Here is a 27,410-nt window from a genome sequence, read left to right on the forward strand (position 1 = left end):
CCCATAGTGAGCACTGCCAGAAATTAATCCCAAGCTCCAAGTGCGCGCTCTCATTCTTGACTTTAGCAGTCACGGACCCTGCGTGCGCACCCTCGTGGACCCTGCGTGCGCACCCTCGCTGGGCTCCTGCAGTGTCAGGAATTTACTTTGGGCAAGTGACTGCTGTCAAAATCAACATAAGAGGTGCGCAGTATGACGACTGAGGGGGACCGGCGCACTGAGACCTTGGTCATGTCAAGGATCAACCGAACCTCCTGAATTTGCTAAAGCAATAAAACCCACAGAGGGGGGCAGGCGAGGAGCCTCACACAGAGGGGGGGGCAGGCGAGGAGCCTCACACAGAGGGGGGGGCAGGCGAGGAGCCTCACACAGAGGGGGGGGCAGGCGAGGAGCCTCACACAGAGGGGGGGGCAGGCGAGGAGCCTCACACAGAGGGGGGGGCAGGCGAGGAGCCTCACACAGAGGGGGGGGCAGGCGAGGAGCCTCACACAGAGGGGGGGGCAGGCGAGGAGCCTCACACAGAGGGGGGGGCAGGCGAGGAGCCTCACACAGAGGGGGGGGCAGGCGAGGAGCCTCACACAGAGGGGGGGGGCAGGCGAGGAGCCTCACACAGAGGGGGGGGGCAGGCGAGGAGCCTCACACAGAGGGGGGGGGCAGGCGAGGAGCCTCACACAGAGGGGGGGGCAGGCGAGGAGCCTCACACAGAGGGGGGGGCAGGCGAGGAGCCTCACACAGAGGGGGGGGGCAGGCGAGGAGCCTCACACAGAGGGGGGGGCAGGCGAGGAGCCTCACACAGAGGGGGGGGCAGGCGAGGAGCCTCACACAGAGGGGGGGGCAGGCGAGGAGCCTCACACAGAGGGGGGGGCAGGCGAGGAGCCTCACACAGAGGGGGGGCAGGCGAGGAGCCTCACACAGAGGGGGGGCAGGCGAGGAGCCTCACACAGAGGGGGGGCAGGCGAGGAGCCTCACACAGAGGGGGGGCAGGGGAGGAGCCTCACACAGAGGGGGGGCAGGGGAGGAGCCTCACACAGAGGGGGGGCAGGGGAGGAGCCTCACACAGAGGGGGGGGCAGGGGAGGAGCCTCACACAGAGGGGGGGCAGGGGAGGAGCCTCACACAGAGGGGGGGCAGGGGAGGATTCTGGTGCTGGTCTGGAATGAAGCACGGAGACAGTATTTTCTATACAAGCCATTTATTTCTGAAATGCCAATTATAATGTAGGATAAAGTCCGTCGTTACATGCTTGTCAGTAACTGTAGAAAAATAGAACAAGTGAGAAAACCTTTGTACAACAGCAATGAAAGAGAAGAGGCGTCATACTACTTATCATCGTCGTCACACGAGACACGGATTCAAGTCTGGAGGTACCTAAATAAAAATACTATTCGTTAAAAACCCCGCTATGTACAAGAGTCATAAACAAAGCGTACAAAGTTACGGGTTATGCAGGTCGTAGAAAACACTTGCATAGGACGTGGAGTCTGACGTTCGCTGCGCGGTAGATTGCAGTTTCTGAGCCTTTAGCGGTGAAGGCACTTAACTTTTAGTTTTTTTCTTCGTTAATGAGATTTACAAAAACTGCGGATCGTCACAGACATTCACAACGGAGACACGCAGCGACATCCCGCAGAGACAGGGAGTGGCAGATAACAGAGAATGTAGACAGATCCGTCCCCCGCCCGGGAGACTGCGCAGAGGCGGACGGACGCCGTACGCTGGTGTAACGCACCACATACTACGAAGAGGTGAAGAAAAAGCAGGAGCCGCACAATTAAAGGGACGGTGCCCAATCATAGCTGGGCCATCACAACTGTAAATGTGCCCAAAAAGGAGCAAAAATATCCCCCAACTGCTTAGATACAGGACTTGTATCATCTATAGAGATGCAGGTACGGTTATCATCTGATCGATTTTCAATCTCCTAAATGGCTGACAGTCACAGAAAGAAGAGGTAAAAAATGGGACAAATTAACTTCCAAGCTGCCGCCATGTGTAATATTGGCAGACCATGTAATCTATGACATGGGTATAGAGGTTGCCTTAAGCTAAATGCGTTGTTCCCCTTTAAAATGTGCTGCAACATCAGAACGATGACATCCAAAAATCTTCAGAACTGAACCATTCATTCATTTTAAATGTAGTTTGTTTAAAACCCTCCCGTTTTGTGTCTACAGCTGCGGTGCAGACCTATGTGTCACCATGGTAACAGACCGCAAACGCACCCTGTATAGTCTGACTTCCTTTTGTCCATTCCTTACTCCTTACCAATATATCCATGCATTTTAGGAATAAGTAGAGGTTAAAAAAATGGGAAGTTAAATGTTACTGCACCAGGCGTGCTTGTTGTCTGTTGCCATGGAGATGCATAAGTCTGCACAGCTGCTGTAGACAAAAAAAAAAAAGCTGGGAAATATTTCCCATTAAAACTACGTACACAGTAGATGTAGGGGCAAAAAGTTATTTCCTAAATCGTTTCCCATGGTTGCAAAGGTGTAAACTTTTACATGAAAGGCCCCTTTAAGAAACTGGACATGAAGGGTTAAAACGTGCAGTAATAGGAACAATTAAACTCCAAGATCTACATGATTTTATTTAAAAATAAATAAATACATTTTGCTTAGATGTTAAAAATTCTGCAACTTTATAGTAAACTTTTTAAAGATCTCTGATTGCTTTCAGAAGATTGAAACGTCCTTGTTCACATCCATTAAGGCCAAATCCTGCCCCACAGATGACGGTCCAGAAACCGGGTCCCCCAGTGTAGATCTAACACTTCAGGAGCAGAAATCTCTTTTTTTAACCCTCTGAAGTGAGACATGAATTTTCTAATTCACTGACAGCAATCAGAAGTACTGACGACAGGAAGAATTGATGCGCAAAGGACCCAATTCATCGTTGCATTTATTGGTCTCATTTTTGTGATTTTAAATCCATATTTTATTTTTATTTTTTATTTTTTTCAGCAAATTCTTTAATTTCCCCCTTTTTTTTTAATGTTCGTTGTGGTTTTAGTTTTGCAGCCAATTCATCGATTACATTTTTTTTTTTTTTGCACAAAAAAAAAAAAAAATGAAGGGATTTTTAAAGACTTTCCCGCGGTGATTTTTTTTCTATGCCAAAAATATTTGCACAAATGTTAAGAGTTGTGAGCGACTTTAGCGCCTATTTAGAGAAATGTTGTGAGGCCCGCTAAAGGTACAAAACAAAAGCATTTAGCATTTTTTGCAAAATTCGTGTATTTGGTACAAAAAAAAAAAAAAAAAAAAAAAAATCAAATCACATGATGAATCGGGGCCAGTGTTAATAATAAGTTGCAGAACTTTTTTTTTCTCTTAATTTACGAAGGACTGGACAATCACATTGATGAGATCTGAATTCTGCAGGGTAAAATAATCCAGGACGGGGCCCTTATACAGCCCCGAGACGTGTCCTACAGGGGCAAATCTTATGTCCACATTTGCAACCAAGTTTTTAAAATTGTTTCAATGCAAGGAAACTGAAAAAAAAGAAGAAATTTTACAAATAGTCTTAAAAAATTTGCTATCATTTTGTGCCTACGGGTTCCGTGCGGACTTGTGTTTCCATGGTAACAGACAACAAACCCGTTTGTAGTCAGATTCTGCAGCCAAGTTCCCGTCAATCAGTGTTCAACACAAATATGGTAAATTAATTTTATTTGTTGCCCGTTATCATAGTAACTGTATTCCTAAAAATAAAAAAACTTTAGGAATTTTTTTTTTTGGGGGGGGGGGGGGGGGGAGTCGTAGACTATCATCTTCTAGGACGCGTCCAGCTGCCCCCCCCCCCCCCCCAAAAACAAAAAAAAAATTGCGCAAATTCCCCATCCGTTCATTGGAATGTTTTTTTTTTTTATAGTGCACGAGTTTGCGCTGAAGTGCAAAAAAATGTAAAAAAAAAAACCGTAATAAACGGAGAATTAATGCGGCGGAATGAAAAGACGTCCTCGTGTCCATCGACAAGCATTAGTAAACTTCAAACACCATACCACGTGCATTACATCACAACCTAATACCGGGGGGAGGAGAAAATGTACAGAATAATTTAAGCTTTTTGTCCCTCCATGTTTCCGTAGGGAAATTTACATCATCACATCTCTAAACACGCACAATCCTATCAACGAGATCACCACAGTCCGAAACGGCCTACGATTGTCGGCGAGGACCTGATTGTCATGGGGAGAGTCCGTACTGCCCCCTCTTGGACGGAGGGGACATTGCAAAAGCAAAAAAAAAAAAAAAAGCCGCCGGGGTTTGTGTTTTTTTTTTTGTTTTTAAAGGGACAGGCACAAAAAAAATCCATATAAAATCACTGTTCACGTACAGCACCAGGTCACAAGACACACACACGACAAACGCCACAAATGGATCAATACTAGATAAAGCAGACATAAAAGCTAGAAAAAAAAAAAAAAGTTACGTAATTCATCATGTTACTGTACCGGAACTGAACAGGGACGGATGGAGAAGCCGCCATTTTGCTGGAGCCCAATAGAGATTAAGCTCTTTATGGGGGTCTCTCAGGGTGACAAATATACAATAAAAGGAGAGTCATCAAAATAGGTGAGCGGACAGACACTTTACATGGGGGGGGACGACGACGACACAGGAGCCCTATTAACCCCTCCAGCAGCAGGAATAGTGAAGGCAATGCAGGAATGTTAGCACCTCGGATGAAAATGCTCTGATCTGGTATGAAGCACAGCAGATTTGTCGTGACAGTGTCACAGAGAAGATCTACAGTTCTGCTGCAAGAGGAGACCCGCACGGCGCGGACACAGGACGGGCGTACATCCAGTTCTTGCGGCACGGACAGGAGCTAATGCAGCCGCCTGGCTCGGCAGGGTGGGTTGCATCCGCTCTGGATGCCGGATTTGGTCCATACAGGGGGGATAACGTACAGCAAGTGTGTGTGAACGAGGCCTAACTGATTATACAATACTTTGCTCGGATGCAACAAATCCTGGGACACTTCGAAACGTCGGTTATTCCTCGAATTAAAATCCTCATGAAATATGAATGCTGGAGCTGTTCCTCTGTTATTCCTCCTGGAAAAGTAGAAGCTGGGTGTTACCAGTTAGAGGCATCTCTCCATAGCCTGACGCAGTACAATCGGTGCAAAGACGCGCCCCTGTAACAAGGGCTGCCAATTCATTCACACATTTCCAGGAGGAATAACAAGGGGACGACACGATGCATAGTTCTAAGAAAACACAAATTGTGATTTCATGCGAGTATCCGCGGCCATGGCCTTCCTGGCAGAGCAGAGGCGAAGCAGCTGTCCCTTAAAACGGCATGCAAGGAAATAAGACGTCCATAGATCCTGCTCCATGACTCGATAACTCATAGAAGACCCCGTCAGGAGGCTGAATACATGCACTGGTGCTGACAGGCGGGCACAGTGGGAATATCAGCAGGCTGAATACACACACACGGTGGCCATCGCCCCAGGAATATGGTCACCGTATCCCCTGGACAGAGCCCCCTGATGTTATCAGGTCGCAGGAGCCGACATTGAGGTATATCTTGATGAGTACGCAGGCAGCGATGGGCACGTCGGAGCCGTGGGACAGGACTACACACAGACAGAGGCTGCTACCGTCCCGAAACGCATTGCTATGGGACCCGAGGCTAAAGAGGGGTCTCCCCTGCCCCCCCAGCTTGTACTTGGATAACACTGAATATACAGAAAACAGACTGTGCCCTTACAGCTCATTGGAGGTAGGAAATGCGGCTGCTGCCAGTATGGGGGATGCCATGTGATGTAGAGGTTTAACAGATGGCAGATCAGGAGGGGTACGGTGATGGCCACTGTGCTACTATAAGAGCCATCAGCCCCTGAGCCAGGAGCGATATCGCGGCACGGCCGCCCGGGTCCTGCACCGTTATCACGGACCACATGTATTCAGCACTTTACAACAAGGTTTTACTGCTTCACCAGTCTAAAAAAAAAAAAAAAGTGGACATGGATTATCGGGGAAGAGGAGCAGCCGGCAAAATGCAGATTGTAATTAAAAAAACTTTACGGCAAAAAATATTAAAACTTTTAGAAGGAAGAAGCGCAGATTGCATATTCTGACTTTATCAATACAATTACAAATTGTAGAAAACTCCAAGTTACGGTATTAAATCTGTCCCTGGTGTTTGGATTCGCTCCTCACCCAGATCTCCGCTCGCCGACAGTGACTGCAATTCTTATAGACGTAATTCTTTTCACAGCGGAAGTTTTTCCGCAATTGCGTCCAGTCTCAGTAGAAGGGAAAACAAAAGTCGGGGCTTGTACATTGCATCTGGAGTAAAACGAGGAGAGATTTGTGCTGCCGGTGGCTTCGGCTCGCAGAGGATTGTCTGGACCCAATACACACACACTGGATTTTCATTGCAGTTTTGGTGCCTCTGGACGAGACAAAAATACAAAATTTGCTGACAGCAAGCAAAGATCTTGAAAAAGGAGAGTAGGTGTCTTAGAAAGCTGCAGAAGACTGAACGATCCCTTTAAAGCATCTACAGCTGGGCCGATCCGGTACGTCTGCACCAATCCTGCCCAAGAAGAATCTTGTGGTCTCAGCCCACCTCTAAGGAACAGAATATCCCACGAGTACAGAGACCCCGGCATACGGCACAAATCGCTGCTGTAAGAAGTCACCAGAACTTCAGCTGTACCAGTGACGAGTACGATCCACCACGTTCTTCTGACCATTGGGTTAACAATATCTGACCATCATGGCTTGTTCGACCAATAAGCTGACAGCCCCTTCCAGTAGCCCCGCCCTCGAGGAGCCACATGACATAAGCCTGCAACAAAGAAATCAAACCGGTAAATCCTGGACGTCCATCCACGCTATCAAAGAGCCCGGCAGCACCTTGTATGACAGCAATCGACCACGATGGCACAGTGGCGCCATAAGCCTTGTAATACATTGATAATGCTTAAAATTTACAGTCAATACTGTTAAAAAAAAAAAATGCATCTTATATGCGGACACTAAACTCCTCTACAAACCCTATATCCTATCGGTTAGGACAAAGCGCAGTGCAGACGTAGCAGAGTCAACATTGTCATTGCACGCTGGGATTTTAGGACGCTGAATTGCTAATGCATCATAGCAAGTATCAAGAGTTTGGGGGATTATAATCTACAAAAAGGACAGTCCAACCGGCCAAGATAAAGCCTGTTTGTATCGTGAGGTCAAGAACTGTCCATCTCATACAGAAAACCCCAATATCAGAGAAGCGAATGACAACCTCAGCTCGGCTACTCCATGTGTGCCGGCAGGAATGGCCTCCTGCTCAGACATGACAAAAGATGAGGACGCGAGCGAAGGGACGAAACGCGATTCTAACGCCAAGAAGGAAGACATCAGAACGTGTCTCGCCCTCGGCATGAAGACACAGAACCCTACGTGTGCTTCTTTGGATCGTTTCATTATTACAAAATAAACGCTTTTCTGTCTCGTATTAAAATATTGTTAGTGAAATCCACTGAACCCAAGACAAGAAATAAAAAAAATTATACAAAACTCGTTGTTCCCATAAGTAACCGGCGCACTGAAAATCAGGGGAGGCGAAGAACGTATTCAGGTGCAAAAAGACTGCAAATAAAAGCAAGGTGCCAACGAAAGAGAAAGGTCCATTGTATATAAAGGAAGCCGCCATGGAGCATGCAGCCGCCGTGACGCAGCGCAGAAAACAGCGCGAGCCGGGTTACGTCCCCAGTAAAGCATAGATTCACACGGCTCAGAAAAGTGTTGTACTCCACTAGTTTTAGGCACAGAGATTATGTCGAGAGGTGATTTTCTTTCTTTCTTTGTGTTTCCTCAGAGAGCGGATTTCTTGTAGAGAAAGTCCGGCTTATTGGGGGACCGTCGCTCCCTGCCCACGGTGTCCTCTCGCTCCAGGTCGCCGCCCCTCTGGTCGCTGTCTGCGATCCTCCTGAACACGCGCTCGTCCTGGCGGTCGGAGCTGTAGGCAGAGTGCGAGGGTCTGCTAGAGGTCAGGCCGTAGGTCAGGTCCGCTTCCATTTTCGTACGCCCCCGGTTGTGGTGAGAACCGTGGTTGGCGCCCTCCTGGGCGGCGAGGGCAAGGTCAAGTCTTTGAGGAGGCTGTTCTAAGACATCGAGGTGTAAGGGTTCATTCTTTTGCCTGTGCGGGTGACTGTCCTGGGAGAACAGATAATCTCTCCTGGGGTCGTCTTGCTTTGTTGGAGACATCTGGTTGGAGAGATAGGAGGGTTTTAATCCACTTGGAGGTGGTTTGCTGTGACTGTACAAATCCGGGCCGAAATAAACGCCCTGCGTGGCCAAAGGGGAGTGTCTGCTGGGGACCGGCGTGGACGGCCGGCAGGCGGAGTTGGAGAAGTCGTAGAAGTCGGGGTACTCCGGCTGACTGTCGCGGGAATCTATTTTCTGTTCTGCAGTCTGTTTCTTGCGTGACGTGTGCATGTGTCGGCTGGGCATGCAGGCGTGGTGCTGCGGGTGCAGCGGCATCATGTCCGTCACTTGATGGGTGTCCATGGTGAGCTCCGGCAGCCTCCGCTCCTTCAGTGACATGGAGGAGACACCCATTGCTATATCTGGCATGAATTCGTTTAGGACCGGTTCACCACACTGCTAAAGAGAAGAAACAAGGCCGATTACAAGTAGAATTAATAAGACTGGGCGGTTTGCAAGACGACTTCAGTTGCAATCCCTCAAACGCACGCTGTGACTGATGCAACGTTGGGGTCAGCCTCAGGCTCTAGGGACTGCAAATTTAGGTCTACCAACATAGTAACGTAGTATGAATAGGTCCATCAAGTTCAACCTTTCTTGCAAAAAAGTAAAAGGTTACTATAAGATCCAGCCGGTCCACGGCACCGCTGCCCGGGTCTGCAATGATGGCAGCAGGAGTCATGGGTTATTCCCACACTAGAAGGAAAGCAGGACATTCGTGGGGGACACGGGCAGCGGTGCTGAGAGACAGCAGGGGTCCGAGAAGTATAAAAATATAATAAAATACACTCTTTATTAATAATTAAAAGAACAAAAAGAACTACCAACCAAAACAAAGGAAATAGTGGTAAATGGCCCCAGGGCCACAATCGATTCCCACTATTTTTGTATGGGGTAACAAAAGAAGGAGGAGAAGGGGAGGACATGATGCACCCTAAGCAATCACCCTACCTCACAACGGAGGTTGGCACCCTAGAAAGTACGCAAGATTGGCGCCCCCGCTCAACGTAGTCTTACCCTAGGAGACCCTATACCATAATATCTACCCCTAATAGTAAAGGTTCCCCTGAATTGGGGAAGACGGAGTTAATATCCATATGGGAATATCACATAAATCAAATAAAGCATACTATAGCTGCCTACCACATATAGTGATGGATAACAATAAAGTGCCACAGTGCTTAAAAGGAAAAATTGTCAAAAACCCTAATCTGGGAAGAAGTGTTAGAAATTAAGTCAAATCCCACATTTCTACAAAATCCACTCAAAAAAATGAACAAATGAAATAAGTGCAAAAAAACCCCACATAGCTATCATATCACCAGGTCCTAAAGGGGAACCCTTACTATTAGGGGTAGATATTATGGTATAGGGTCTCTGTAGGGTTCACAGGGTGAGATGATGTTGAGTGGGGACGCCAATCTTGTGTACTTTCTAGAGTGCCAACCTCTGCAGTATATAAAAGTATATTTTATTAGGGCGTTTGTTTATGTTTGATATTCTGAAATCCTCCAGTTGTATATATCTTAGTCAATCATTTTTGGACCATTTGTAAAAAAAAAAATCCAATAAAAGACTATGTATGAGGGGCTTTCTGATATATGACGGTGGGCATCCGTACACAGGACAGGTGTGGTCCTCGCCACGGGTACCGACTAATCACTAAAATTGGTGTTTTCAGTCCACCGTTCCCCCTCATCTGCACAACCTGCAGCGACTGCCTGTTTCCAAGACCCCCATAAGAGTGGTGGTGCTCACGCTCGACTGTCCTGTCACTCTATTAAAACTCCTCACTGCAATTGCATCGATGGGAGTCTCCAAAAAAAGTATTAAAATAAAAGTATATAGAGAAACAATAAAACACACCCAATGGCACACGAGGGAGGAAGCACTGGATATTGCCCATATGACACGGACTCACCGCTTGCTGTTCCGCTGCCATGGCGGCTGCTGCGGCCGCTGCTACCGTCTGTCTTCCAAAGCCGGTATTGTTAGTGCAATCAGGGGGAACAGTTTTGACGCCAGGTAGGTAGGAAGGTGGCGTGGCTTTAGGGATGGTCCTGGAGTGGAACACTGTGTGGTTGCAGGGGTAGGAGAAGGAGCGGGCGGGGTGTTGGCTAGGCACTCGGTGCTTCCAGCCCACCTTGAACTGATTGTGAATGGGTGTAGCTGGCGGATGATAAGGGGGCGGCGGAGGGGGCAACGGAGGATGGAAGGCCACATAAGAGTCTATGTCTGTAAACATGGTTTCCGTAGCGGGGGTGCTGTTAATCCTACATCTCCCAGACTGGCGCAGGGTCAGAAGTGGGCTTTCATCACCAAACCTGTCATCTGGAAAGAACTTGTGAGGATTCTGCAAAGGAAAATATGGACTGTAAATATACAGATGCCAAGGACAGAGGAAACGCTCGTACGGTGTAACACACAAATGCCATCCAAGGTCACTTACTTGTAACAGCTCGGCCGCAGAATCAGACAACCCGAACTCCCTCAAGACTCGAATCTGGATCTCGTAGCTGACAGTAGCACCTTCTCCGCAGTTTAAGGCGTACGCGCGCTGGACTTGCTCCGTGTGGCGAAGTTCCTGCAGCCGTCGGATCATCTCCTTCACCACCAGGAGAGGAGGAACTAGAGACAAATCAAGCAGAATCTGTCAGTCGTGAATATTGTGACTTTCTTCTATCTTAAAAGCCTATTTATGGGTTACTCTCTCATCCAAAAAACTAAAGTTTTTCACTATAAACAGGTCAGAGGATAACTGATCGCGGGGGGCCCGACAGCTGGGACCCCAGTCTGCATAAAGCCGGGGCACATGCGTGGCTCCACGCCATTCATAGTCTATGGGACTGATGGAAATAGCGGAGCGCTGTGCTCAGCAGCCCCATAGACAATGAAGGAATCGGAGGCCGCACATGTGCCCCGGCTCTATTCAGTATGGGGCTGCAGAGGACCCCGATCTGGAGATCGCTGTGTCCCAGGTGTTGGACCCTCAGCAATCTGTCCCCAATTCTATGGACAGGAGATAGTTTGATTTTTTATTTTAGAAGTAACCCTTTACATATATTTATACCACTAGTGCACACTAACTTCATTAGAAACCAATTAATCCACAACTTTGTTTATGGGAACAAGAAAACATAAGGAGAACATATAGACGTCCAAAAACCCAGAGATCACTGAGCCGCCACCGTACTTTATGCACTAGGCAGAATATTTTTATTGTCACGGGCCCATTATACGAGCATCAATCACCTGGAATCTCATTTGCTACGACGGTGGGAGGACTTGCTTGGCTGCTGCTTATCTGCTGGTGGTTGATTATGTGACAGCACTGCGGCACGGCGTTATTCACCATGTACAATGTGTCAGGAACGTTGGACATTCGCACCATCCTTAAACGAACCAGATCCGTCTGCTCTACCATCATTTCATCCAGCACGGACTGCAAAAGTAGAAAAAAAATTGAGTAAAGATTTTTTTTTTTTCTGCACCGATTAATTAAAGACATTTTCCCTATCAAAAGGGTTCTTCACAACGAATGGCTTATCCCTTGGGGGGGGCTGACGGGCAATAAATGAGGGTCAGGGCTGTGTGAGCCCAAGCGTTACCTTCGCTTCCTCCACGTACGGCGAGAACAGTCTGGGCCGGACGTAAATGCCGGCATTCTTTTGCCGTAACCAGGAGTTTGACTTGCCGCTCTCAGACGTTGGCAACATATCTGCGGGAGGAGTGCTGATCAGACCCCGCTTCATCTACAAAACAAAAGAAAAATAATAATGATGGTATATAAAAGTCACCAGACAAAGCCTCAAGTTACAAATTCACATATAATGTGACCCCTAAAATAAAGCCTCGAGCCGCCCTCAGTGGTGACAACAAATAAAGCTCTCACTAAGGTGGTCTCTAATGCAAGATGTAAGGGGTGTACTTATTTCTGCATATGACATGTCCTTTGGTGGGTAAGACACGCAGTTCTGAGTAATTTGCTTAGAAATGCTGCAAACAACAGAACTACTAAAACTAAGCTCAGGTAAGATACTTACAGGGTCGCTCAAGACGTCGCTGTTCATGGGCAAGATGTGCTCGATGCGGACGAAAGGCAGCAGAGGAGACAGGATCTCCCTCAGCTCCTCCACATCCAGGTCCCTGCGCTTCACTCCTCGCTTGTTCACACTGTGCGCCGTGCCGCTCAGCAGATTCGGCTCTGAAATACAAGGAACAACGTTTTTCTTACTGCAAGAAGTCAGGCTTTAAAATTCTAAAAATACCTGAAAAAAAATAAAAAATACATATAATCTGTATAAAAAGCGGAGTCGAAACTAAATGGTTAACCCCTTCGCTCCCGGAAAATTTGTCCTTTTTTGCACTTTCATCAGTCGGCATCTGTCATGTTTGGAGAGAACGCAGCTCCTGAGCCCCCTCCACACTTGCGGACCCCAGCATGGATGTACTGATATGTTTCGGGTTACCCGACATTGCAAGTTATCACCAATTCACAAGATGATTGAGGACTTGCTGATCGCTGTGGGGGTCCCACTGAACGCAGCTCCTGGGGTAGCCGATAACCCTATAAAATCAAATCTATCGCACTGTAAAATGTCTCCGCATAGCGAGGACTGAATGAAGCGCTTGTGTTTTCTTTGTGGGCTTCCCATGAAGGATCTTACCTCGGTCAGCTATCCTCTTCATTAGCTGGTATTCTCCCCACTTGATGAGATATTTCAGAATATCTTGCTCACTTGACTTCAAAAGGAAAGAAAAAAAAAAAATTAAACTGTGGCATGAGGGTCACAGTAATATGCGACTTTCAATGAACTCTGCGCAGCAATTTATTAGCAGAAACCCAGCAGAACATCCTGCAGGACTGGTGATGACGGGCCGACTGCTGGAGATCCTGTCCTCCGGGTCCAGCAGGTCATCATCTCCCTATAACCCAGTGCTCACTGGCATTTATGGTTCAACCCCTCTAAGAAGCTGATGAATTGTCAGCTTAATATCGGACGGTACCAGGGACGGCAGCGGTACCTGCAGATAGTCGGACTGGATGACGCTCAGCAGATGGTCCTTATTCAGCTCGTAGAAGACATCTGAGGTCATGACCTGGCAGAAGTCCTCGCACAGGAAGTGCAGCGCCTGGCGGTACACCCAGCGGGAGCCGTAGGGCTGCGAGCTCCACTTCAAGATGGCGATTAAGGTGTCTAGACAGACGCTCTCCGCTATGATATCCTCGCAGCCTGAAAGATAGGAGACAGTAAATACGCCGAGACGGACTGATGGGTCAATCAACAGAATGGTGTCACATAATACAGAAGACAAAAGGCCAAACCCCCCCCCGTCCAGGATACGACGTCTGGAACCACAATGGTGACACAAAGCTACCGCTCTCTACCGACTCCCCCATACCCAAGAACGTGCAATATGGCTGAGCATGCTTGTGTCCTGTAGGGGGGGTGGAATGCAACAACCGGCAGCAGACCAGAATGCCTCGTCACCCTACATTAACCTCAAAATACCTGCATCACCCTCCTCTGCCTGCCCACAGAAGTCCTCTGCTGCCACCCAGAAGCCCTCCCGACCTAAAATGCCTGCATCACCCTTCCCTGCCCCCCCCAGAAGCCCTCCTCTGGCTGCCCTCTCCTGCCCCCCCCCCCCCAGAAGCCCTCCTCTGGCTGCCCTCTCCTGCCCCCCCCCCCCCCCAGAAGCCCTCCTCTGGCCGCCCTCTCCTGCCCCCCCCCCCCCCCAGAAGCCCTCCTCTGGCCGCCCTCTCCTGCCCCCCCCCCCCCCAGAAGCCCTCTCCTGCCGCCCTCCCCTGCCCCCCCCCCCCCAGAAGCCCTCTCCTGCCACCCAGAAGCCCTCCCGACCTAAATGCCTACATCACCCTCCCCTGCCCCCAGAAGCCCTCCTCCGGTTTCCCTCCCCTGCCCAAGTTGCTCTCATTTGCTCCGGCACCCTCCCCTACCCTCAAAATGCCTGCATCGTTCTCCCCTGTCCCTAGAATCCCTCAGCAGCTCTCCTCTGTCCCCAGAATACACTTGTCACCCCCCGGGGCATGACATAATAAGGATAATCTTAATAGAGCCAAGTTTTGGCAGAAGTAGTGAACATTTTATGGAGAAGTTTCATTGACATTCATACAAGGAAATGAAAAAAATAGAATAGAAAAAGAAAAAGGAATCACTTCTCCATTCTTAAAGTAACGGAGCGGACGGAACAGAACTGAAAATTAATATTTTTCCCCAAATAACCAGTTATTTGATGCTTCACCCGGAGCTGCAGAGCAGGAGACTAGTGATGAGACAGCACTAAAATGCTCTGGTGTTCTTTGCTCGGGTCGAGCACATTGGAATACTCGGGTGCTCGACCCGAGCAACGAGCCCAATGTAAGTCTATGGGAAACTCGAGCATTTTTCTGGCGATCCCCCCCAGCAGTCTGCAGAAGGTCAAAAATTGCCCAAATGGGAACAGTGCTCAATTAAACGTCAGGCAGGCAGAATATATAGGCAGACAGGCAGGGTATATAGGAGGGTGCATGAAAAACATAGGGCACTTGGAACACACTAGTGCCCTCCGATTTTCATGCACCGTCTCTTTAAAAAAGCCGGCAATTCAGCAGCGGCATACACCGGTACCCGACAATTTATAACAGAAAGAATAGAGCTTCACACATAGATTAGATAGATAGAAACATGTCAGTCACATATATATGAAGTACAGTGACAGTGTTGGTTACTGTACTTGTCATTTAGTGTAAAGGATTTATTTAAAAAAAAAAAATTAGCGTGGGGGTTCCCCGTAATTTTAGTCTCTAGCGGAGGTTAAGCAGACGGCTGGGGCAGATGTTTGAAGCCTGGGAAGGGGGTAATACTCACGGAGCTTCCCAGGCTACTAATATCAGCCCCCAGCTGAATACCTAGCCTTTACTAGCTATTAAAATGGGGGACCCCCCCCAAAAAATGACGTGGGGTCCCCCCTATTTTAATAGCTAGCAAAGGCTAGGCAGACAGCTGGGGGCTGATATTAATAGCCCAGGAAGGGTGCCATGAATATTGGCCCCCTCCCAGGCTAGAAACACCAGCCGTCAGCCGCCCCAGAAATGGCGCATCCATAGGATGCGCCAATTCTGGCACTTAGCCTCGCTCTTCCCACTGCCCTATAGCGGTGGCAGTGTGGTTATAGGGCTGGGGTTGATGTCAGCTTATAATGCCAGCTGACATCAAGCCCAGGTTAGTAATGGAGAGGCGTCTATAAGACACCCCCATTACTAACCCCATAGTCAAAGGTAAAAAAAACACAAACACCCAGAATAAAGTACTTTAATTGAAATAAACACACAATTCTTTAATGTTCTAAATTAAACCATACTTACAGTATCGCCCATTCCAGCTGAAGCCAATGTCTTCTGCAATAAAAGTAAAATAATAAACCAACCTCATCCTTACCTTTCCATGGTTCCCAGGACGGCTCCAGCTCTGCTACATTGGCATGACAGGCTGGATCGCAGCCGAAAGCTGCCATCCAGCCTGTCATCCCGCAGATACGGAGAAGCACAGGCATGCTTGCGCTCCTCAGTGTCTCGCTGTGACGGCATCCAGATGAGCCGAGGTCATGTCCCAATGAACTCAGCTCACCTCATGCACGTCACTGACAGCGTGGTAGAATTCTCCTGCGCTCACCGTTGAGCAGGAGAATTCTCCCAAGCTGGGATGGCATTGAGATGACAGCCTGGATCGCAGCTGAGCGCTGCCATCCAGCTTGTCATCCTTCAGAGACACTGCAGAGCGCAAGCATGCCTATGGATGCGCCATTTCTGGGGAGGTTGACGGCTGGTGTTTCTAGCCTGGGAGGGGGCCAATATTCATGGCACCCTTCCTGGGCTATTAATATCAGCCCCCAGCTGTCTGCCTAGCCTTTGCTAGCTATTAAAATAGGGGGGACCCCACGTCATTTTTTTTGGGTCCCCCATTTTAAAAGCTAGTAAAGGCTAAGTATTCAGCTGGGGGCTGATATTAGTAGCCTGGGAAGCTCCGTGGATATTACCCCCTTCCCAGGCTTCAAACATCTGCCCCAGCCGTCTGCTTAACCTCCGCTAGAGACTAAAATTATGGGGAACCCCACGCCAATTTTTTTTTTTTTTAATAAATCCTTTATTTTAACACTAAATGACAAGTACAGTAATCAACACTGTCACTGTACTTCTTATATATGTGACTGACATGTTTCTATCTATCTAATCTATGTGTGATTCTCTATTCTTTCTGTTATAAATTGTCGGGTACCGGTGTAGGTCGCTGATGAATTGCCGGCTTTTCATGTTTCACTGTGAGCACTGTTCCCATCGATTTGGCCAATCACTGTAATGCCACAACCACCATGGCTGTGACATTACAGTGAGTGGCAGACAATCCCTGCATGATTGGTGCTCTAAATAGCGCCAGACATGCAGTGAGGGGACCCGAGCTCCCGCCCGAGCATCTCAAAAGTACTCAGCGAGTTCCGAGCATCTCGAAAGTACTCAGCGAGTTCCGAGCATCTCGAAAGTACTCAGCGAGTTCCGAGCATCTCGAAAGTACTCAGCGAGTTCCGAGCATCTCGAAAGTACTCAGCGAGTTCCGAGCATCTCGAAAGTACTCAGCGAGTTCCGAGCATCTCGATTACTGAGATGCTCGGGCGAGTACCGAGCAGTGGAGAGCATGCTCGCTCATCACTACAGGAGACTAATCACCTCCGGTCGGTACAAGAGAAGACACAATCCTAGTACCGACTGCAGCTGGGTCAGGACACAAGATCGAAACGTGGGCCGCAAACAGGAGCCCGGATCTCAGCTTCCTGCAGTTAACACTTAGGGAAAGGAGACGGCGGGATCAGGGTTACTGCACTAAACTCTGGCTGTTCAGACTGGATGTGAGCTGTGTGTGTTATGTCGCCTCCAGCAGAGATTCAGCCCTCGAATATGTGCAGAGAAAAAGCAAAAACCGGAAAAGATATGAAAGGACAAAGCTCATAAAAGGAGCACAGCCAGGGCTACACATAGCAAGGCTGGATGTTTATAGTGAACGGGCGACAGGAGGACACAGGAAACATCGACTGAGCGAAAAACACAAGAAGAGCCCAGACCCAACATGAAAGAATTCAGAAGCAGACGTCTGTTTATTTGTCCGTCTCCTTCCATCGTCTATTACAAGTCAATCAGTCCCATATGTGCTCACCGCCTATACAGACCCGGCAGAAAGAGCCAGCGCCCAGCGGCATCTGCACAACAAGGCCATATTATCACTGCAATACCAAGGATCCTTATTATATGGCACAGTCACTGTGCACTGATCCTGAGTTACATCCTGTATTATACCCCAGAGCTGCACTCACTATTCTGCTGGTGCAGTCACTGTGTACATACATTACTGATCCGGAGTTACCTCCTGTATTATACTCCAGAGTGGCACTCACTATTCTGCTGATGCAGTCACTGTGTACAGACATTACATTACTGATCCGGAGTTACACCCTGTATTATACTCCAGAGCTGCACTCACTATTCTGCTGGTGCAGTCACTGTGTACATACATTACATTACTGATCCGGAGTTACACCCTGTATTATACTCCAGAGCTGCACTCACTATTCTGCTGGTGCAGTCACTGTGTACATACATTACATTACTGATCCTGAGTTACATCCTGTATTATACTCCAGAGCTGCACTCACTATTCTGCTGGTGCAGTCACTGTGTACATACATTATATTACTGATCCTGAGTTACATCCTGTATTATACCCCAGAGCTGCACTCACTATTCTGCTGGTGCAGTCACTGTGTACATACATTACATTACTGATCCTGAGTTACCTCCTGTATTATACTCCAGAGCTGCACTCACTATTCTGCTGGTGCAGTCACTGTGTACATACATTACTGATCCTGAGTTACATCCTGTGTTACATCCTGTATTATACTCCAGAGCTGCACTCACTATTCTGCTGGTGCAGTCACTGTGTACATATATTACATTACTGATCCTGAGTTACCTCCTGTATTATACTCCAGAGCTGCACTCACTATTCTACTGGTGGAGTCACTGTGTACATACATTACATTACTGATCCTGAGTTACCTCCTGTATTATACTCCAGAGCTGCACTCACTATTAATCCATCACTAGTCAGACTATCAGTATAGCTGGGCATACTCAGTCTCTGGCACTTCTATGATTTGCACTGCAGTATTGATGCACTTTAGGTTACACATTAGCAACTTTCTGGGGTAGATTTGGCTTTCCGCATCTGTGCATTTCCATATATTCAGGTGCAATCCCCAGTGTATATACTTGGAAGGTGATCATTTGAGGTCGGCCGTTCTCGTGTACCCACCTTGTGCGAGCATATTGAACTCCAGGAACAGTGCTATGTGGTAGAGCTCCATCGCTTCCTCCGGCCGGGTCATGTTTGGCTTTCCTGCTACCAGAGCCTGCACTTCACTCAGGCTCCCAATGGATGGGCTACAGTGCAAGACGTAGGACAGATCAACCACGTCCGTGTACATGCAATGCAAAATGACTTTTGCATATTTTTTTGGTATTATGGATTCATCTAGAATGATTCTGGTTGGAGTCCTTAATGTCCGGTCAGTAATCTCCTCCCCAGTCCGTATTCGCCTTTGCAGCAGGTTGCGGAAGAACGGAGAACGCGCGGAGAGGATGGCTTTGTGCGCTTGCAGCTCCTCCTCCAAGCAGCTCTGAGCCCCGTACTGTTCCACCAGCTCGGAGTCGGAGGAGAAGCTGAGCACCGCGTCATAGTAGCACATGTAGTCAAAGAGCCCGCGCATGTCGAAGTCCAGCGAGTTTGGGGTACCGAATTCCTCGCTGAGTTGTACGAGAATATCCACATTCTGGAACCTGGAGTCCTCGATGCCAAACTCCCCCGTGTACAGATAGTGTAAGAGGGCAGAGAACATCAGCATGTCGATACCCGCGGTATTGATATCCATGATGATTTCCGCCCCATACTCCGGAGACGACGACAGCAGCTTCTTAAAAAAAGGACACCTGGCTGCCAATATGGCGCGATGCACGGGGAAGCAGGTCTCCTGGAATATCAGATCCACATCCGTACAGTACTTGTACTCATACAGGTCGGCCATATCCTTCTGTAAAGTCCGAGTCTCTGGACGTGACACGTTAGCCTGCAGAGAGAGCTCCTTTAAGGCCGCCGTCCCCTCATACTCCTCCACGAGAGCGTTGACATCTCGGACGTCCCAGCCGGACAGCAGTTCTCTCATCTGCTTGGCGTGATCCGCCGACCGGCTCGACTTCCTCCGCTTGATGAATTTCTTTTTGAGCGTGGCGAGGCCGGAGGTTTTCTTTTTCTTGTCTTGTGGTTTTTCGTGGCCATGTTCAAGGCTGTATAACTTGGAGTCGTAACCATAACCTTGGTGAGAGTAGGAGGAAGTTCCTACGAAAAAAAAAGAGGGAAAGGAGGAGACATTAGTAAGAGGTTCTGAAAGCTGCCTTATTTTACCCCTACTGTCCCCCGTATTGCTTCTAGAAATCCCACCGGTCTTTAAGGGTAAGAGCCGGCATCATTACTGGCAATCCCTGCCTTTGCGTAGATGATATATACGTGCTGCACTGTATGGACAGTCGCTTTGAGGGAGATCGCTGCACTTACCACGGCACGTCCCTATATAATTGGGGGTGCCGATGACTGTGCATCCTCGCGTATCGTCCGGGACGTATACACATGTAATAGGTTTCTGAATACGACAGCTGTGTCCCGGCCAGATATAAGTGGACGCATCGTCACTGGCACCACACACCTCCCGATATGGAAGTCAGCAGCCACAAACAACCCATTTACTAGGCGATTGTGGGGGTTACATTTATTGCTCCGTCAAGAAGCAGCATATAACTCCATAAACATAGTAAAGGCAGTCTATATTAACTGTGCAAGTTATCAGCTATGCACCGGACCCCCCTATATCCTGAGAAGAGGGCGCTGAGCATGTGCATCACCGCTCCGTTCATCCTCTACAGAACCGGCGGAGCAGACATAGCCCAGTTTTTGGAACTGGTCGGACCCCCAGTGATCATCACTTGCTAATTTGGGATAACCCTGGTGTTGTAAAAGCAGTAATGCAAGTGCAGATTCTCACACATTTATGTAAAAATGTCAGAAATGTCAAGCCCTGGCATCATACGGGGATTCACACACAGGATAGCAGTTGTATGTAATAGAATAGTCCGGCGATACTTTACCTATAAAGGTCTGCTGCGTCTGCGAGTTTCCCCCTACCCTCGGGGAACACGAGTGGGGGTAGCTTGAAGCATTCACACCCATGTCGTCAGTCACTCAGACATCTTGCCTGACCGCTGTCCAAAGTTTTATCCCACATCGCTGTGTAACTCTGAATCCCAGGTTCTCCTGAAAGATGACGATCCATGTCTGGAAAGAAAGAACAACTGTGAGAGCAAAATCACCTCTGAAAAGTCACAGGGGTCTTCTCATACTGATAAATGATAGCACATTGCTAGGACCTCAATGACCTCAATGACTGGTCCTGAGAAAAAGGGATTTAGCGCTATAATATCCCTGGGGTCCGGGCTGAATGTTCTGCAGGGAGAGGGGTCGGCTACAGATCTCTGCACAACAAGGAAGCTGTGGTGCCTCAACTTTAAAGATTAATGGGGACCCACAGGTAGGACCCGACGATCACGGGAAAGCTAATAATCACTAAAAGTTTGATCGATGGGACCCCAAAAGTCCTATGTGAATGGAGCAGTAGTATGACCGACTGCTGCTCCAGTCACCTCGTTTGCCCATAGAAGTGAATGCAACAGTGATACCACAAGGGGCTTTAGGACCTCAATTATTGGGAACAGGCTTGTCTGACAGCTCTCTCTCCTGACCCCCCACATAACAATACTCTGAGCCAAGAGTCAGCATGCCCCCATAACCATCAGATGGCTGGTCCCATTGAAATCGGAGTGCTTGGATGATACATACATCTAATATGTACAACTTCTATTTGACAGGGGGGGGGGGGGATGTGAAGACATTTGCAACTAAAATAAATGAAGAAAGTCCGAGTTGCTAAGAACATCTTTCCGTTCCGTTTTGTGCCAACAGCTCCTATGCAGAGCAATGACTGCACACATATCCTATAGGCAGTGACTTACACCTATGGGATCAGACTGCATATTCTGTATTGTTCTACATATCATCTGTGGATACGATACAGGAGGGGTTTGCAAAACAGATTTCCTTTTTTTTTTCTTTTTGGGCGAGGGGAGGCAGCCGAGCCGGGCGACGGGAGGCAGCCGAGCCGGGCGACGGGAGGCAGCCGAGCCGGGCGACGAGTGTCTAGTCAATCTTTTATAGATACTCATCACGGCTCTGCTCTGACTCGGTATGAATGCCGGCATTGTCTAGCTGCGGAGCAGGATGTGCCGGTTTGTTCCTTTCCTCCTCGCTGTTCATTTATTTGAAGCTTTGGATATTATAGGTATGTGCACATGGAGAGTATTCAGAGACAGACTCTGCAGAGTGTTACAGAGGAAGGATTAATCGTATCCATTGACGGCTGCAGGACAAATCAGCGGCATAAACCGATCTGGATGCAAAGGGTGAAGTGGGCCGTGTGCACTTAGTCTAGAGGTGAAAGGGCCCTTTAGGTAAAAGATACGAGTCTTATTACACCAACGAGTAAACTATTGCTGGCAGCGCCGGATCAGTGACCAGACCGACTCCACCGACTAGAATGGCACCTGACGACTTTCCATTATGAGATTCATCAGGTCGCTGCACAACATTGTCCGGCAGCTCAGGCAGATTCTGCAAAGGCTCCTCCAGCGCAGATGTGAACAGAGTCTAAAAAGACATCCTAAAACAATAATTAGCAGAAAAGTGTCTCAGTGCTGAAGAAACTTCCAGAACATCTGGAGAACATATGAGGAAACAGAAGGGACACAGCTCCCATCCTAACACGTCGGCTATAGGGGGATCTCCGACTGCGAGGAAATATTCAGCGTCTAGAAAAACATGCTGTGCTTTATTCCCTCCTAAGTATAAGAGCTCTGCTTGCAGACAGTGAATAGAACCTTATTTTTTGTCTAGATTGGATGCTAAATAAGCGGGCAGCACAAAAACCCTGCTGTAGTGCAGCTGAGAGACAAGTGGCTGCCGCTTTCCTGTGCACATTTTAGGCTCATTAATGGTGTCAGGGGGCGATCAGGTCGGTGAGACATTTGCTTAGATTAAACAAAATTCGTAGTAAAGTCTCACCTGTAGGAAGCAATAGATTAGAGCCGGCCTCAGAATATAATAAATGTCTCCATATTCACCAAGAGCAAGCAGAGATCTGAAGACTATAAAAGCAAAGCACAAAAAAATATTCTCCAAAAATAACCTTTATAGGCTCCGTTCACATCTGCACAACAATAATAACGGCAACGTGGGGACCGCTCTGTATTGTCATCTTGGTAAATGATGGCTCTGGACCATGACTAATTGATCGCTGGGGATCTGATATACAAGACCCCCATTGCTGCGTCCCCTGCACAGGAGTGCTCCTTGCCCCTACTGCAGCGCAGCACTATTCATGTCAGTGCGGTCAGCGGTAGTTCCCAGCACAGCCGGATGTCAGGGTTACAACTTGGCTGCGGCCCCTTCAGTCTCAGGAACGTTAGGGGTCTCAGAAGTTGAACCACCAGCGATTATGTGACGGCATATCCTAGCAGCATGCCGACACTTACTAAGATACAACAGCTCCTTTAAGTTGGACATTTCTTAAGATTTACACTTTTTTTTCACAAATCCCTTTAACAATCTGGGAAGACAAGCTGTGATCTCACATAAAGCAAATTACATACAACTCTCCGACCAATATCGTCTCCAGCTTCCAGACTACAAAATCAAGCAAATGTTTTCCAACCTGCAGTCTCTAGCTACATCCAGCGCTGCATTAAGAATTCTGCAGGTTGACCAAAGCCTGAGGTCTCAATAAAGGAGCACCCACAATGCACTGCTCTCTGGTAAACCAACATGTGCTTTAGATGTGAACAGAGAAGTGGGCGTCCTCTCCGGGCACCTGGATTATTCCGCGCTGCTCCCTCGTTGGCTGCACAATCATATTCCTACTAGGGAAGCGAGATGAGCAGCCGCCAGACTCATCTGTCGCCGCTTATCCACAGAGTCTGGTTTCTTACTACTGGAGACATCACAGACTCACCATCTTCTCACCATCAATGTGATAAATAATCAATGTACATCCAGCCGGCGACACGCGGATCAGCAGCAGATTCACCGCGCGTCTATAGATGGTGGATTCATCCCCCGCACACAGTGACCAGATATAAGCTGACAACGCAGCGTCCGGCACATCTCCTCATTACATCCCCGACTGCACATGCTCATCTACTATCTCACGTAAACAGGAAACCGAAGATACAAGCAGCCGCCAAGATGCAGATTACCGGGTCACAACCGCACCAATCCGGGAGGAAAAATTATTTAGGGACCAAATGGTGACCATGCTGCTATATTCACTATGCCTGATAACATGCAAAAGTGCAAAACCAAAACCCTGCACATAACCAGACCTCCACATACCTGAGCTGCAGAATAGTGAGTGCAGCTCTGGAGTATAATACAGGATGTAACTCAGGATCAGTAATGTAATGTATGTACACAGTGACTGCACCAGCAGAATAGTGAGCGCAGCTCCTGAGTATAATACAGGATGTAACTCAGGATCAGTAATGTAATGTATGTACACAGTGACTGCACCAGCAGAATAGTGAGCGCAGCTCTGGAGTATAATACAGGATGTAACTCAGGATCAGTAATGTTATGTATGTACACAGTGAGTGCAGCTCTGGAGTATAATACAGGAGGTAACTCAGGATCAGTAATGTAATGTATGTACACAGTGACTGCACCAGCAGAATAGTGAGTGCAGCTCTGGAGTATAATACAGGATATAACTCCGGATCAGTAATGTAATGTATGTACACAGTGACTGCACCAGCAGAATAGTGAGTGCAGCTCTGGAGTATAATACAGGATGTAACACAGGATCAGTAATGTAATGTATGTACACAGTGACTGCACCAGCAGAATAGTGAGTGCAGCTCTGGGGTATAATACAGGATATAACTCCGGATCAGTAATGTAATGTATGTACACAGTGACTGCACCAGCAGAATAGTGAGTGCAGCTCTGGGGTATAATACAGGAGGTAACTCCGGATCAGTAATGTAATGTATGTACACAGTGACTGCACCAGCAGAATAGTGAGTGCAGCTCTGGAGTATAATACAGGATGTAACACAGGATCAGTAATGTAATGTATGTACACAGTGACTGCACCAGCAGAATAGTGAGTGCAGCTCTGGAGTATAATACAGGATGTAACTCAGGATCAGTAATGTAATGTATGTACGCAGTGACTGCACCAGCAGAATAGTGAGTGCAGCTCTGGGGTATAATACAGGATATAACTCCGGATCAGTAATGTAATGTATGTACACAGTGACTGCACCAGCAGAATAGTGAGTGCAGCTCTGGGGTATAATACAGGAGGTAACTCCGGATCAGTAATGTAATGTATGTACGCAGTGACTGCACCAGCAGAATAGTGAGTGCAGCTCTGGGGTATAATACAGGATGTAACTCCGGATCAGTAATGTAATGTATGTACACAGTGACTGCACCAGCAGAATAGTGAGTGCAGCTCTGGGGTATAATACAGGATGTAACACAGGATCAGTAATGTAATGTATGTACACAGTGACTGCACCAGCAGAATAGTGAGAGCAGCTCTGGAGTATAATACAGGATATAACTCAGGATCAGTAATGTAATGTATGTACACAGTGACTTCACCAGCAGAATAGTGAGTGCAGCTCTGGAGTATAATACAGGATGTAACTCCGGATCAGTAATGTAATGTATGTACACAGTGACTGCACCAGCAGAATAGTGAGTGCAGCTCTGGGGTATAATACAGGATGTAACTCCGGATCAGTAATGTAATGTACACAGTGACTGCACCGGCAGAATAGTGAGTGCAGCTCTGGAGTATAATACAGGATGTAACTCAGGATCAGTAATGTAATGTGTGTACACAGTGACTGCACCAGCAGAATAGTGAGTGCAGCTCTGGAGTATAATACAGGAGGTAACTCAGGATCAGTAATGTAATGTATGTACACAGTGACTGTACCAGCAGAATAGTGAGTGCAGCTCTGGGGTATAATACAGGATGTAACTCAGGATCAGTAATGTAATGTATGTACACAGTGACTGCACCAGCAGAATAGTGAGTGCAGCTCTGGGGTATAATACAGGATGTAACTCAGGATCAGTAATGTAATGTATGTACACAGTGACTGCACCAGCAGAATAGTGAGTGCAGCTCTGGAGTATAATACAGGATGTAACTCAGGATCAGTAATGTAATGTATGTACACAGTGACTGCACCAGCAGAATAGTGAGCGCAGCTCTGGAGTATAATACAGGATATAACTCAGGATCAGTAATGTAATGTATGTACACAGTGACTTCACCAGCAGAATAGTGAGTGCAGCTCTGGAGTATAATACAGGATGTAACTCCGGATCAGTAATGTAATGTATGTACACAGTGACTGCACCAGCAGAATAGTGAGTGCAGCTCTGGAGTATAATACAGGATGTAACTCCGGATCAGTAATGTAATGTATGTACACAGTGACTGCACCAGCAGAATAGTGAGTGCAGCTCTGGAGTATAATACAGGATGTAACTCAGGATCAGTAATGTATGTACACAGTGACTGCACCAGCAGAATAGTGAGTGCAGCCCTGGAGTATAATACAGGATGTAACTCAGGATCAATAATGTAATGTATGTACACAGTGACTGCACCAGTAGAATAGTGAGTGCAGCTCCGGAGTATAATACAGGAGGTAAATCAGGATCAGTAATGTAATGTATGTGCACAGTGACTGCACCAGCAGAATAGTGAGTGCAGCTCTGGAGTATAATACAGGCTGTAACTCAGGATCAGTAATGTAATGTATGTACACAGTGACTGCACCAGTAGAATAGTGAGTGCAGCCCTGGAGTATAATACAGGAGGTAAATCAGGATCAGTAATGTAATGTATGTGCACAGTGACTGCACCAGCAGAATAGTGAGTGCAGCTCTGGAGTATAATACAGGATGTAACTCAGGATCAGTAATGTAATGTATGTACACAGTGACGGCACCAGCAAAATAGTGAGTGCAGCTCTGGGGTATAATACAGGAGGTAACTCAGGATCAGTAATTTATGTGACTGATGATGGGCATCTGCTCCTTTAATTTACAGATATAGGATATCAGATCATGAGGTCAACGTCCACTGTAATGGACAGAACTCTGGGTGCTGCAGATTTGGCGCTGGCACCTCTCTGGCACAGATTATGTACACTGATCATTACAAATGCAAATCCATAAGAAAATCATTACCCATGAACAATACGGCACAGTCTGTTGTGGTAAATGAAGCAATAATTCTGGATCATTTGTTTCCTATCAGTGAGAGGAAGTAACAATGGAAACAGAACGACACTGACGTCTGCGGCGCTCCGCATTTATGGAGAGATTACTCCTTATCCTAACACTATGAGCGGAGTCAGTATTGGAGTTAGTGAACACCAGAATGTGCATTTGGTCCAGAATTTCTTTATGGATTTCCATGTGTAAAATGGGCAGAGTGATACAGATCTGTGCAGAGAATGACCTGCGGTGCGGATTTTATCTCTTACAGTGTAAATTCTATGTGCCGAATGTAGGGCGAATTTTCCCCTTTGCTGTGAAAAGGGGTGAAATCTACAGAGAACCCACACAAAATATGCAGTAAAACAAGTAAGGCTATGTTCACACGTTTTTTTTGGCGTCAATTTTCAACAGCAAAACCTGATCTTCAAGGGCATTTTGTTTAGGATTTTTCTGGCAGTTTTGCTGTGTTTTTTTTCACTGTCCTTCTGTGTCTTTTTATGCATGTACATAAAGTGCTGTGGAAAAAAAAAAAAAAAAAAACCCCATTCTAGTTTGGCATCAAAAACGCTGATGCAAATTTTGATGCGCTTTTTTCACCATTACTTCCAATGGGTGAAAAAACGCTGAAAGAAGTGACATGCTCTATTTTCCAAAAAACATGCAAGGCAC

General features: G+C 47.5%; 1 protein-coding gene across 3 annotated transcripts in view; it reads right to left on the reverse strand.

Moving 5' to 3' along the window:
- Window positions 1-3,818: 3,818 nt before the first annotated feature.
- Window positions 3,819-27,410, reverse strand: part of BTBD7 (BTB domain containing 7) — a 29,610-nt gene continuing 6,018 nt past the window's right edge. The window contains exons 1-10 of one of the 3 annotated variants that reach the window (XM_073638290.1): window positions 20,474-20,576; window positions 18,591-19,670; window positions 13,252-13,460; window positions 12,894-12,969; window positions 12,270-12,430; window positions 11,835-11,978; window positions 11,479-11,668; window positions 10,676-10,854; window positions 10,148-10,579; window positions 3,819-8,622 (exon numbers count right to left, since the gene is read on the reverse strand). In XM_073638290.1, the coding sequence (XP_073494391.1) occupies window positions 7,834-8,622; window positions 10,148-10,579; window positions 10,676-10,854; window positions 11,479-11,668; window positions 11,835-11,978; window positions 12,270-12,430; window positions 12,894-12,969; window positions 13,252-13,460; window positions 18,591-19,670; window positions 20,474-20,555 (3,342 nt within the window). In that variant the 5' untranslated portion in view covers window positions 20,556-20,576 and the 3' untranslated portion in view covers window positions 3,819-7,833. Of the gene's footprint in view, window positions 8,626-10,147; window positions 10,580-10,675; window positions 10,855-11,478; window positions 11,669-11,834; window positions 11,979-12,269; window positions 12,431-12,893; window positions 12,970-13,251; window positions 13,461-18,590; window positions 19,671-20,473; window positions 20,661-27,410 lie in introns of those variants that run through there. The other 2 variants (XM_073638289.1, XM_073638288.1) reach the window with 2 other exon arrangements.

Source organism: Phyllobates terribilis, unplaced genomic scaffold, assembly GCF_046119375.1.
Source record: "Phyllobates terribilis strain yellow unplaced genomic scaffold, ASM4611937v1 Scaffold_7__3_contigs__length_470593459, whole genome shotgun sequence".
Taxonomy (NCBI): domain Eukaryota; kingdom Metazoa; phylum Chordata; class Amphibia; order Anura; family Dendrobatidae; genus Phyllobates; species Phyllobates terribilis.